Below are 13,342 nucleotides of genomic sequence, written 5' to 3'. Positions count from 1 at the left end.
CATGCTCTGGATGATTTCAGTTCTTTCACATTTGTCAAGGTTTGTTTAATGGTCCAGATTATGGTCTGTCTTAGTATATGTTCCATAAGTGCATGAAAAGATGTGTATTCTGCCACAGTTGGAAGGAGTATTCTATAAATGTTGTTTGTATCTTGCTGGTTGATGAAGTTAAGTTCTTTCATATATTTGCTGATTTTTTTCTTAATTGTTCAATCAATTGTTGAGAGGTAGATATTGAAGTCTCCAACTATAATTGTGGATTTGTGTATTTCTCCTTTCAGTTCTATCAGTTTTTGTTTCACATATTTTGCAGCTTTGTTGCTTGGTGCATATACATTTGGGCTTGCTATGTCTTCTTTGTGGATTGACCCTTTTACATTATATAATGCCTTTCTCTATCTCTGGTAATTCTCTTTGCTCTGAAGTTGACTTTATCTGATATTAATATAGCACTCTTGCTTTCCTTTGATTAAAATTTATATGATATACCTTTTACCATTCTTTTGTTTCAATCTGCCTGTATTTTTATATTTAATGTATGTTTCTTATAAGCAGCATATAATGAATCATTAAAAAAAAAAAGCCATTCTACCAATCTGTTTTTTTAACTGGTGTATTCAGACCATGTACATTTTTTTTTTGTCTCTTTGTCTTTTTAGGGCCCACCCGTGGCATATGGAGGTTCCCAGGCTAGGGGTCTAATTGAGCTGTAGCCACTGACCTATGCCACAGCCACAGCAACGTCAGATCCAAGCCACATCTGCTACCTACACCACAGCTCATGGCAACACCAGATCCTTAACCCACTGAGTGAGGCCAGGGATCAAACCTGAAACCTCATGGTTCCTAGTCGGATTTGTTTCTGCTGCGCCACGACGGGAACTCCCAGACCATGTGCTTTTAATATAATTACTGGCATGGTAAGTCTGCCATTTCATTTTTGTTTGCTGTTTGTTCTCTCTGTTTTTCATTTCTTTCTTCTACTTTTCCTGCTTTTCTCTGGGTGACTTGAATATTTTTTAGGATTCCATTTTGATTCACTTATAGTGTTTTTGAGTACTATCTCTTTGTATAGACTTTATAGTGGTTGCTCTAGGTATTACCAGTTTGAGTGAGATGTGGAAACCTTACCTTCCTTTACATTCCTTTACCCTCTTCCATTTATAATTAATTTAAATATCTCCTGTATATGGATTTAGAATCACATCAGACAGTGTTATAATTTTTAGTTTCAATCATCAAACATAATTTAGAAATTAGGAGAGGTAAAGCCTATTACATTTACCCATATTTTTGCTTTCTGCGTTGTGTCTGTCTTTCCAGTTGTTCCAAGGTTCCCTTTTCATTATTTCCTTTCTATTTAGAGAAATTTCAAAGCCATTCTCTTAGTGTAAGTCTACTGGTAAGAAAGTCTTCAGCTTTCCTTTACTTGAGAATGTCTTGATTGCCCCCTCATTTCTGAAGGATATTTTTCCTGGGAAGATTATTCATCGAGAAGTTTTTTTTTTTTTTTTTCAGCACTTGAAAAATAGTGTGCTATTTCCTTCTGGCATTTATGGTTTCTGATGAGAAGTCTGTTGTTATTCAAAGTGTTTGCCTCGGAGTTCCCGTCGTGGTGCAGTGGTTAACGAATCCGACCAGGAACCATGAGGTTGCGGGTTCGGTCCCTGCCCTTGCTCAGTGGGTTAACGATCCGGTGTTGCCGTGAGCTGTGGTGTAGGTTGCAGACGCGGCTCGGATCCTGCGTTGCTGTGGCTCTGGCGTAGGCCAGTGGCTATAGCTCCGATTGGACCCCTAGCCTGGGAACTCCATATGCCGCGAGAGCAGCCCAAGAAAATGGCAAAAAGGCAAAAAAAAAAAAACAAAAAAAACAAAGTGTTTGCCCCTTACAGGTAAGGTGTCATTTTTCTCTGGTTGCTTTCAAGATTTTGTCTTTGTGTTCAGTTATGAGAAGTTTAATTACAATATATCTTTGGATGAATTTTGGGTTTATCTTATTTGGTGTTTGCTCAGCTCCTTGAATCTGCAGGTTTATGTCTTGTGGCAAATTTGGGAAAATTTCAGTTATTAGTTCCTTATTTACTTCTTCAACTCTCTTTCTTCTCTCCAACTGAGACTGATCACGTGAATGGAGGCAATAACATCTCCAGGCCCAAATCCAGCCTAGTTCTCGCTATGCTCTTCTAATTAGAAAGCCATGAAATAAACTACACTTAATGATCTTCCTTGGCTAGTAACACCTTTGTTCTGGCTGAGGGATACACCAGCTTATCCCAACTGCCTCCAGGTATGAGGAGATTGTCTTTTAATCAAAGTGCATACCTTTGTCCTAGAGAAAAAGAGTCAGCAGCCACTCTGGCTATTTTGAAATCAGTTCTTCTTTTATTTTTGGCCATGCCAATGGCATATGGGAGTTCCTGGGCCTGGGTCAAACCCATGTCACAGCCGCAACCTGAGCTGCTGCAGTGACAATGCTGGATCCTGATCTTGTGCCACAAGGGAACTCCTTTCTTTTGTGATGTTCTCTTGACCCAGATGTCATGGAACACTCACTATGTGCACAGAAAATACCTACCTTTGTTAGGGGCTGTGGCAGATAGCCTCCTGCAAAGAGTTAACAGAAAGGGCAATTCCTCGTAGATCACAAATAAGTAAGAGGCATGTTCCACCAAAGGCCCTGTGGTGCTAAGGGAGCTCAGGGAGGGGAGTATGTGTTTCCCACAGGATTTAGCGAAGTGTCATGGAAGATGTGGCAATTGCGTGCAAGCTCTTGAGCAACTTGCAGAAGCCCTGGTGAAAACTGGGAGAAAGAACATTGAAGGCAAAGGAAATAATGAGAGCAAAGTTACTGAAGTGGGAAAGCATGGGACGTACTGGTTGGGGGCCAATGAAGAGCAGTAGGAGGAGACATGAGTTGAGTCAGACTACGGAGAGACAAATGCTACACTAAGGGTCTGCCTTTTATTTGATAGGAATTAAGTGTTTTTGAAAAACTAGTATTCCCAATCCCTCCCAGGATTGGGAAGGTTTAAGGGCCATGTGGGAGTGTCTTCTGTCTTTCTTAAATTTTGGTTCATTTGAAGAGGTGGGAGGAGGCTAATATTTGAGTACCTCCCTCGTATGTGGCAGATTTTCAGTTACTGTTCAACCAGAAAGCCCTCAGCTGGATGAGTGTTCCCATTGTACAGCGAGAACACTGAGAGTTAACTGTCTGAGTATAGAGACTGATTATTTCTCCACCAACTTACTCTTTCTTGTGTAGCAAGGACTACTGCCTGCCCAGAAAAGTTTCACCCAACTTCCTGGGCAGAGTCCATTCTTTCTTCCTTCCTTCTTTCTTTTTTTTTTTTGGCCATACCCACATCACATGGAAATTCCTGGGCAGGAATTGAACCCATGCCACAGCAGCGACCCAAGCCACTGTAGTGACAACACTGGATCCTTAACCTCCTGCACCACAAGGGAACTCCTCTTCCTTCTTTCTTTCAACAGACATTATAATTTTTTTTCCTTTTTCTTTTCTTTCTTTCTTTCTTTTTTTTTTTTTTTTTTTTTTTTTTTGTCTTTTTGTCTTTTCTAGGGCCGCACCTGCAGCATAATGGAGGTTCCCAGGCTAGGGGTCCCATCGGAGCTGTAGCCACCAGCCTACACCACAGCAACGCAGGATCTGAGCCACATCGGGGACCTACACCACAGCTCATGGCAACGCTGGATCCTTAACCCACTGAGTGAGGCCAAGGATCGAACCCACAACCTCATGGTTCCTAATCGGATCTGTTAACCGCTGAGCCACAACGGAACTCCATTTTCTTTTTTCTTTTTTCTTTTTTTTTTTTTTTTGTCTTTTTGCTATTTCTTGGGCCGCTCCTGCGGCATATGGAGGTTCCCAGGCTAGGGGTCAAATTGGAGCTGTAGCTGTCAGCCTACGCCAGAGCCACAGCCACAGCAACTCGGGACCCGAGCCGCATCTGCAACCTACACCACAGCTCACAGCAACGCTGGATCGTTAACCCACTGAGCAAGGGCAGGGATCGAACCCGCAACCTCATGGTTCCTAGTCGGATTTGTTAACCACTGCGCCACGACGGGAACTCCTTTTTCTTTTTATGCTGCACCTGTGGCATATGGAAGTTCCTGGGCTAGGGGTTAAATTGGAGCTGCAGCTACAGGCCTACCGTATAGTCACAGCAACACTGGATTCGAGCCACATCTGACTTTTGCCACAGTGTGTGGCAATGCCAGATCCTCAACCCACTGAGTGAGGCTGGAGATTGAACCCATATCCTCATGGACACTGTGTCCTGTTCTTAACCCACTAAGCCCACCGAGTCTGGGAACTCCAGACATTTTATTTATCTATTTATTTATTTAATTTATTTTTGGCCACTCTGAGGCATATGTAGTTTCCAGGCCAGGGATCTGATCCAAGCTGCAGTTTCAACCTAAGCTGCAGCTGTGGCAATCCTTGACCCACTATACGGGGCCGGAAATTGAACCTGTGTCCGGTGCTCCCACGATGCTGCCATTCCCATTATGCCACTCTTCCAGACATTTTAAGCCTGTTAAGACTAGGATGGCGGAGTTCCCATCGTGGCGCAGTGGTTAACAAATCCGACTAGGAACCATGAGGTTGCGGGTTCGGTCCCTGCCCTTGCTCAGTGGGTTAACGATCCGGCGTTGCCATGAGCTGTGGTGTAGGTTGCAGATGCGGCTCGGATCCCGCGTTGCTGTGGCTCTGGCGTAGGCTGGTGGCTACAGCTCCGATTCAACCCCTAGCCTGGGAACCTCCATATGCTGCGGGAGCGGCCCAAGAAATAGCAAAAAAAAAAAAAAAAAGACTAGGATGGCATTTATACTTTTGGACCACAAGGCAGAGTATGACCAGATGACTTCAAGGTCACTTTCACCTTGACAGCACCCATCTTCCCTCCATTGGCAGGGAGAGGCATATACTCTTCTTTTATGCTGTCATAATCTCAAAGCTGGAAGGAGTTTTAGAGATACTGAGTTCAACCCTGTATTTTTTCAGTGAGATCTAGAGGCCCAGAGTGGCTAAGCCTCTTGTCTACCTGTATATATAACACAGGTTATTGGCAGGGTTTGGTCCACCCCTTCTTGCCGATCTTCTGTCAATGCTATTATCTCCCCAAATCTCCAGCCCCTTACTTCTCCCTCTTATCAGAAGTTTTTTCCCCTCAGGTTTTCTATTTTCCCCCATAGCGTGTTTTTTAAACTTTCTTTGAGTTATGAAAATCAGTTTCTTCCTTTGAAATAGGCTGATCCCTATTGCCTTGTCTGCTTTCATTTGGATACTTTCTGTGTGGCTCAGTGAAATAGAGGTTTGGATTCAGGTACCTTCCTGTGACTTGGTTCAGAAAAGATATCCTAGTCTTGTAAAGTGTATCAGTAACTTCCTGGTTGGCTGTCAGGTGCAGAAATTCTGGATTGGGGATGACCAATCCAGGGATGCCCTCTCCAGGGTTGGGGAAAGGGGAGTGCATGCCATGTGCCTGCTGTAATCTGGGGGCCGGGGTAGCCCCTCTGGAGTGTACTGTGGGGTCTCTGTGAGGTGTAAGGAATGCTATCAGCGTCCATGGAAACATCTTTATATCACCCATAAGTGACCTGAGTCTGGGCAAGCTGATGTCAGCTCTCCAGACCTCAGCTTTTCTTGTCTATGAAATGGCCCACTCTGCAGGGCTGGCAGAAGTGCACCTGTGCTGATAGTAGACTGTAAAGGTAAGAGGTTATTGTTGCTGTCATTGTCATTATTAGGGCAGCGTGGATATTCTCAGGCTGACTCTCCAGAGTGAACTGACAGGAGATGAACTTGAACGAATAGCTCAGAAGGTATTGAGGTTTCTGGTGGGGCGGGGCCTCCTTCTCTCAGCCAGTTCTCCTTCCTTGCTGCTGACCCCGTGTCCCAGTGCTGGCTGGAGCCATCTCTGCTGCTGCCCTGGAGCATCTCCTTGCAGACACACCCAGCTGACCTCAGCATTGTGCACTGCTTTGGGGGCTGGGGAGACCCCCACTAAAATGAAAACTAACCTGCAGTTTCGACTAATTTTCCCCGTCCTGTGTTCTTGCTACTGCGTGGCTTCCAGTAGAGGTTCTGAAATGGATTTTTGGAGGGGAAAATCCGACTAACCTTTCAAGTCTTTTGAGAAGCACTTCTGCAGTGGTTGAGGGGCAGGAGTTCTGTGTTTGTCACATGGTTTCTAAGCCACTGTTCTCTCTCTGTCTGGCAGGCGGGCAGGAAGACGTATGCCATGGTGTCTGGCCGCTCAACTGGGCATTCTCTGGCCTCAGAACTGGTGGAGTCCAACGATGGACACGAAGAGATCATTAAGGTAAGCTTTCCAGTGTACCTCCACTCTTCCTCTTTTTCTCCCTACAGACACAGGAGAGGGAATGGCTAACTTTGCCAAAGGGAGCCTGAGGTTTGACTAGGAAGAACCAGATGGGCACTGCTAGTTCCCGACCATCTTCTCCTGCAAAGATTTTATTTTATTTTTGCTTTTTAGGGCCACACCCATGGCATATAGAAGTTCCCAGCCTAGGGGTCCAATTGGAGCAACAGCTGCCAGCCTATGTCACAGCCACAGCGACGCAGGATCCAAGCTACATCTGTGACTTACACCGCAGCTCTTGGCAACGCCAGATCCTTGACCCACTGAGCAAAGCCAGGGATTGAACCCGAGTCCCCATGGATCCTAGTCAGGTTTGTTATCGCTGAGCTACGACGGGAACTTCCTGGAAAGATCTTAATTAACACCAGGAGACCACAGGCAGTCTGTAGTGACTTTGGTGCAGCCTGGCCCCAGGCAAGAGGATGGATGTGATGATTTTTCTAGGTGCTTATCCACTGTCCTTGTTTAGCTGCTGGAAGTTGTGGAGACAGATGGGAAGTGAGTTTATGGAATTTATTTTTTTAAATCAAAACAGTTTTTCTTATTTAAAAAAATTTTTTTTTTGGTCTTTTTTTTTTTTTTGCCTTTTCTAGGGCCGCTCCCGTGGCATATGGAGGTTCCCAGGCTAGGGGTCCAATCGGAGCTGTAGCCACTAGCCTACGCCAGAGCCACAGCAACGCGGGATCCGAGCCGCATCTGCAACCTACACCACAGCTCACGGAAATGCCGGATCGTCAACCCACTGAGCAAGGCCAGGGATCGAACCCGCAACCTCATGGTTCCTAGTCGGATTCGTTAACCACTGCGCCACGACGGGAACTCCTTTTTTTTTTTTTTTTTTTTTTTTGTCTTTTTGCTATTTCTTGGGCCGCTCCCGTGGCATATGGAGGTTCCCAGGCTAGGGGTCCAATCGGAGCTGTAGCCGCCGGCCTACACCAGAGCCACAGCAACGCCTTATTTCTTTTTTAAAAACAGCTTTTTGATGGAGTTCCTGTTGTGGTGCAGTGGTTAACGTATCCCACTAGGAACCATGAGGTTGTGGGTTCGATCCCTGGCCTTGCTCAGTGGGTTAAGGATCTGGCATTGCCGTGAGCTGTGGTGTAGGTTGCAGACTCGGCTTGGATGTGGCATTGCTGTGGCTGTGGTGTAGGCCGGCGGCTAGAGCTCCGATTAGACCCCTAACCTGGGAACCTCCATATGCTGCAGGAGTGGCCCAAGAAATGGCAAAAAAAACCCCAAAAACCAGCTTTTTGAGATATGTCACATACCATGCAGTTGACTCAGCTGAAGTGTACAATGCACTAGATTTTAGTATATTCACAGAGTTGTGCCGCCATCACCACTAATTTCAGAATGTTTCCAGGCACTGCTTGTGGCTCCTGGCAACCACCAGTCTACCTTCTGTATCTGTGGGTTTGCCCCCTCTAGACATTTCATATGAATGGAATCATACAACATGTGGCCTTTATATGTGGCTTCTTTCACTTAGCACAGTATTTTCAGGGTTCAGCCATGCTGTGTATATCAGTACGCATTGCTTTTAATGGCTGAGTCATATTCCCTTGAATGAATGTATCACATCTTCTTACCCATTCATCAGCCGATGAACATTTGGATTGTTTCCATGTTCTTGCTTTTGTGAATAATGCCGCTATGAATATTCATGTTCAAGTTTTCGGGTGAACATATGCTTTCAATTCTCTTGGTATATACCTAGCAGTAGTGAAATTGCTAGGTCATGTGGTAATTCTATATTTATCTTTGGAGGAACTACCAGACTCTTTTTCCAAAGCATCTGCTCCATTTTACATTCCCAACAGCAGTGTATGAGCGTTCCAATTTCTGTACATCCTCACTAACACTTGTTTTTGTCCTTGTCCTTCTTTTTGATTACAGCCACCCTAGTGATGTGAAATGGTATCTTGCTGTGGTCGTAACTGGCATCTCCGTAACAACATCTTTTCATATGCTTATTGTCCTTTTACATATCTTTGGAGAAATATTTATTCAAATCTTTTACTCATTTAAAAATTCACTTGTGTTTTTTTTTTTTTTTTTTTTTTTTTAGTTCAATTGTGTTTCGATTGTTGAGATGTAAGGGTTCTTTTATATATTCTGGATACTATACACTTATCAGATATATGATTTGGAAAAATTAAAATTTTTTTCCATTCTATGGGTTTTTCTTTTTTTGCTTTCTTGATGATGTTCCTTTTTTTTTTTTTTTTTTTTTTTGTCTTTTTGCTATTTCTTTGGGCCGCTCCCGCGGCATATGGAGGTTCCCAGGCCAGGGGTTGAATCGGAGCTGTAGCCACTAGCCTACGCCAGAGCCACAGCAACGCGGGATCCGAGCCGCATCTGCAACCTACACCACAGCTCACAGCAACGCTGGATCGTTAACCCACTGAGCAAGGGCAGGGACCGAACCCACAACCTCATGGTTCCTAGTCGGATTCGTTAACCACTGCGCCACGACGGGAACTCCCCCTTTTTTTTTTTTTTCTAATTTAATTTTTTAAAAATTTTATCGCCACACCGAGGCATATGGAAGTTCCCAGGCTAGGGATTGAATCTGAGTCACAGCTGCAAGCTATGTTGCCGCAACATGGAATCCTTTAACCCACTGCACCCACCTGGGAATGGAACCTGTACCTCCGCAGCGACCTGAGCCACTACGGTTGTATTCTTTTTTTCTTTTTTCTTAGGGCTGCACCTGTGGCATATGGAAGTTCCCAGGCTAGGGGTCGAATAGGAGCTGCAGCTGCTGGCTTACGCCACAGCTACAGCAATGCTAGATCCAAGCTGCATCTGGGACCTACACCATAGCTTGTGGCAATGCCGGATCCTTAACACACTGAGTGAGGCCAGGGATTGAACCCACATCCTCATGGATACTAGTTGGGTTCTTAACCCATTGCACCATGGTGAGAACTCTTTGATGATGTTCTTTAAAACAAAAGTTTTTAATTTGGTGAAATCCAATTTATATGTATTTTTCTTATGTCACTTGTGTTTCGGTGTATCTAAGAAGGCTTTGCCTAACCCAAAATCACAAAGATTCCTATACTTTCTTCAAAGAGTTATGGTTTTAACTCTTATGAGTAAGTCTGTGACAAATTTGGGTTAATTTTCATGTGCAATGTGAGGAAGGGGGTTTGACTTCATTCTTTAGCACGTGGATGTCCATTTTTACCAACATCATTTGTTGAAAAGATTTTCTTTCCCCATTGAATTGTCTTGATACTCCTGTCAAAAATCAATTAAATTCTTTTTTTTTTTTTTTTTTTTTTTTTGGTCTTTTTAGGGCCACACCCACAGCATATGGAGGTTCCCAGGCAAGGGGTCCAATCAGAGCTACAGCTGCTGGCCTGCACCACAGCCACAGTAATGTCGCCAGATCCAAGCCATGTCTGAGACCTACACTGCAGCTCATGGCAACGCCAGATCCTTAACCCTCTGAGTGAGGCCAAGGATTGACCTTCGTCCTCATGGTTCCCAGTCAGATGCATTTCTGCCAAGCCACAACAGGAACTCCACATTTTTCTTATAATGTTATTTCAGGATTCTCACTTATATTCCATTGATCTACATGTCCATCCTACACTGCCTTGATTACTGTAGGTTTTTAGTAATTTTGTTCTTTTTCAAGATATTTTTAGCTATTCAGGGTTCTTTGCGTTCCATATGAATTTTAGTTTGTTAGTTTCTGCCAAGAAGCCAGCTTGGATTTTAATAGGAATTGTGTTGAACTCTTAGTTCAGTTTGGAGAGTATTGCCATCTTAACAGTATTAATTTTCCAAACTTTTTTAGGTCTTCCTTTATTTCTTATTCTGTAATTTCTTGTTTCTGTTGTGTTCTATAATTTTCACAATTCAAATTTTGAACTTCATTAAATTTCTAGATTTTCTTTTCCTTTTTGTTGCTATTGTAAATAGAATTTTTTAAATTTCATTTTTGGGTTGTTCATTGCCAGTGTATAGAAATACAACTATTTTTGTATATCGATAGTGTATCCTACAGCCTTGCTGAATTAGTGTGTTTGTTCTAATAGTTTTTTAGTGGATTCCTTAGGATATTCTATACACACAATCATGTCATCTAAAAATAATTTTACCCTTCCCTTTCCAATCTAGATGCCTTTAATTAATTTCTTTTTCTTACTCAAAGTCATTGCATGGCCCATGAAGACAGTAAAACTACCCCGTAATTCAGTCAGTGTAATCCTTGTTAACACTTTATTGCATATCCTCTCAGACATTTTCCTATATATTTGTATTTTTAAAAAATTGTGTCATAGGGAATTCCCATTTTGGCGCAGCGGAAACAAATCCGACTAGTACCCATGAGGTTGCCGGTATGATCCCTGGCCTTGCTCAATGGGTTAAGGATCCGGCGTTGCCGTGAGCTGTGGTGTGGGTTGCAGACACAGCTTGGATCCCATGTTGCTGCAGCTGTGGTGCAGGCCGGCAGCTGTAGCTCCAATTTAACCCCTAGCCTGAGAACTTCCATGTGCCGTGGATGTGGCCCTAAAAAGCAAAAATAAAATAAAATAAAATAAAAGTTGTATTATATACTCTATTCTATAATTACTTAACTGTCCCCCGCTTCATGGTGCTCTGTAGTATCTTCTGTATCCATAAATGGCTGCATAGTTGCATAGTCTGCTATTATGCACATACCATAATTTCTTTAATCCCCCATTGTTGGGCATTTTGTCTATTTCCATTTTTGCAGCCATAGACAATATTATATCAAACATATATGTATATGGCTTTTTTTCTTTCTTTCTTTCTTTTTTGGCCACCCTGCAGCATATGGAACTTCCCAGTCTAGGATCTGAGCCACAGTTGTGACTTATGCCACAGCTGCGGCAGCATGGGATCCTTTAACCCATGTGCCAGACCTGGGGTTAAACTTGTGTCCTGGTGCTGCAGAGACTTCGCCAATCCCATTGTACCACAGCCAGAACTCCTGTATGTGCTTTATAATACAAGTAATAAAGAAATACTTTCTCAGTTGTAAAAAACTCGGGCATGGTGTACAGAGAAAAATGTGTAAATCCCTTTTTACAACCCTCTTTCCATAAATTTACATATGTGTATGTGAGTATTTATGCTAGTTTAGCTGAACTTATTTCATTAGAATACATTTCTAGACGTAGATTTGATAGGTCAAAGAGTAAATGTAGTTTAAGTCTTCTGATCAGAATCATGAAATTGTTACCTAGAAAGGTGGTGACAATTTACCCTCCCACCTCAGTGTATGAGGCTGCCTGTGTGGAGGTGATGTAACTGGGGGTTTCTTCATTAGTGTTGTTTTCCTTATTTCAGGTGTACTTAAAGGGGAGGTCTGGAGACAAGATGATCCATGAGAAGAATATTAACCAGCTGAAGAGTGAGGTCCAATATATCCAGGAGGTGGGCACCCCTTCCCCTTTGTGGAAATGACCTAAATCAATTCTCTGAATCTCACAGTTTTTGGCTTCCTTCTTTTATAGGTTCTTTTGTTTTGGTTTGGTTTTTCTTTTTTCTTTTTTTTTTTTTTGTCTTTTGAGGGCTGCACCCATGACATATGGAGGTTCCCAGGCTAGGGGTGGAATCAGAGCTGTAGCCGCCAGCCTACGCCAGAGCCATAGCAATGCAGGATCCGAGCTGCGTCTGCCACCTGTCCCACAGCTCATGGCAATGCGGGATCCTTAACCCACTGAGCGAGGCCAGGGATCGAACCTGCGTCCTCATGGATGCTGGTCAGGTTTGTTAACCACTGAGCCATGATCGGAACTCCCTACAGGTTCTGATTTTCTCCCGTCTGCTCCTTTCATATCTCCAAAGCACCATCATGTCTCCTCATGTGGAAATATCATTTCTGACCCTCCATGAATCAACCAATCCATTAATTAACAAATACTTTTTAAGCACCATGCACCTAGCACTGTCCCTCAGTCATTCCATCCGAAATTGCCAGCCTTGCTTCCCCAGTTTTCCTAACCTTCACCCTGGTTATGTTTCTCCTTGACACCTGTCACCATATAACATCCTACGGGTTTTACTTATTTGTCTTTTGGGTTCTGTGTCTCCCCAGTTAGAATGTTAGATCCACCAGGGCCAGGGCTTTATTATTTTGTTGTTTGTGTAGGAAGGACTGGGCTGCAGCCCCAGCCAGTGCTTAGAACAGTCCCTGACTCATAGACTTATGGGTCGGGCATGGGTACAAAGGTGGTGCTCGCTCTCCCAAAGCTAAAGCCTCTTGCCCTCTCCTCCCAGGCCAGGAATTCCCTGCAGAAGCTCCGGGAGGATATAAGTAGCAAGCTCGACAAGGATCCAGGAGCTTCTCTCCATCAACAGGAGATACAGGTAATAGGACATGGTCCATGGTTGGGTCTCCACTGAGGAGGTGGGGTTGTGTCAGGCTCCAGTCATGCAGTGGGTACCAAATCTAATACCACTGCCAGCAAAGATGAGAACACAGTTGATGCTGGCTTCTCTGAGCATTCACAGCCGTGTATTTACACTTATTAGCCTATATACGAGCACACCTGTTCCTTAAACATGTACAAAAATTGAATTTATATAAATAAAATTATCTTTAAGTTATGGGCAAAACCTTTTATCTATAAGGATTCTGTGATCAATCTTCTTGTGATACAAGGTCTTATAAAGCAGACAACCACCTATAAATCCGGACATCTCATAAGCCAATCTTGTTTAGGCTGCTGATACTTACACATCAGAAATCTTGGTCCTTGTCTGTTACCATCTGTGTCTATAGCTCTTGCTCACCTGGGATGGGAAGCTCCTCCGGGTTACAGTTCATCCTCTGACCCCTGCCCCCCTCCCCTGAGCCCAGTGTGTGGGATGCACAAGGTCATCAGTGAATGTTTGTTAGACTGAATCGATTAGAGAATGCTTCTTGAGATGGATCCGACTCTTCA

General features: G+C 43.7%; 1 protein-coding gene across 3 annotated transcripts in view; it reads left to right on the top strand.

Annotated features, from left to right (window-relative positions):
* TUFT1 (tuftelin 1) overlaps positions 1-13,342 on the top strand; it is a 54,753-nt gene that overhangs the window by 21,655 nt on the left and 19,756 nt on the right. The window contains exons 2-5 of one of the 3 annotated variants that reach the window (NM_001435343.2): positions 5,776-5,850; positions 6,249-6,350; positions 11,742-11,828; positions 12,675-12,764. In NM_001435343.2, coding sequence (NP_001422272.2) covers positions 5,776-5,850; positions 6,249-6,350; positions 11,742-11,828; positions 12,675-12,764 — 354 coding nt within the window. Of the gene's footprint in view, positions 1-5,775; positions 5,851-6,248; positions 6,351-9,086; positions 9,773-10,873; positions 11,829-12,674; positions 12,765-13,342 lie in introns of those variants that run through there. The other 2 variants (NM_001435347.2, XM_085020897.1) reach the window with 2 other exon arrangements.

This window comes from Sus scrofa, chromosome 4 (assembly GCF_054392235.1).
Source record: "Sus scrofa isolate SSC_HxYL_T2T_F1_AM1 chromosome 4, Sscrofa_HxYL_maternal_Yorkshire_Landrace_v2.0, whole genome shotgun sequence".
Taxonomy (NCBI): Eukaryota; Metazoa; Chordata; class Mammalia; order Artiodactyla; family Suidae; genus Sus; species Sus scrofa.
The sequence above is the reverse complement of the archived record's forward strand: the minus strand, read 5'-3'. Positions and strand labels throughout refer to the sequence as shown.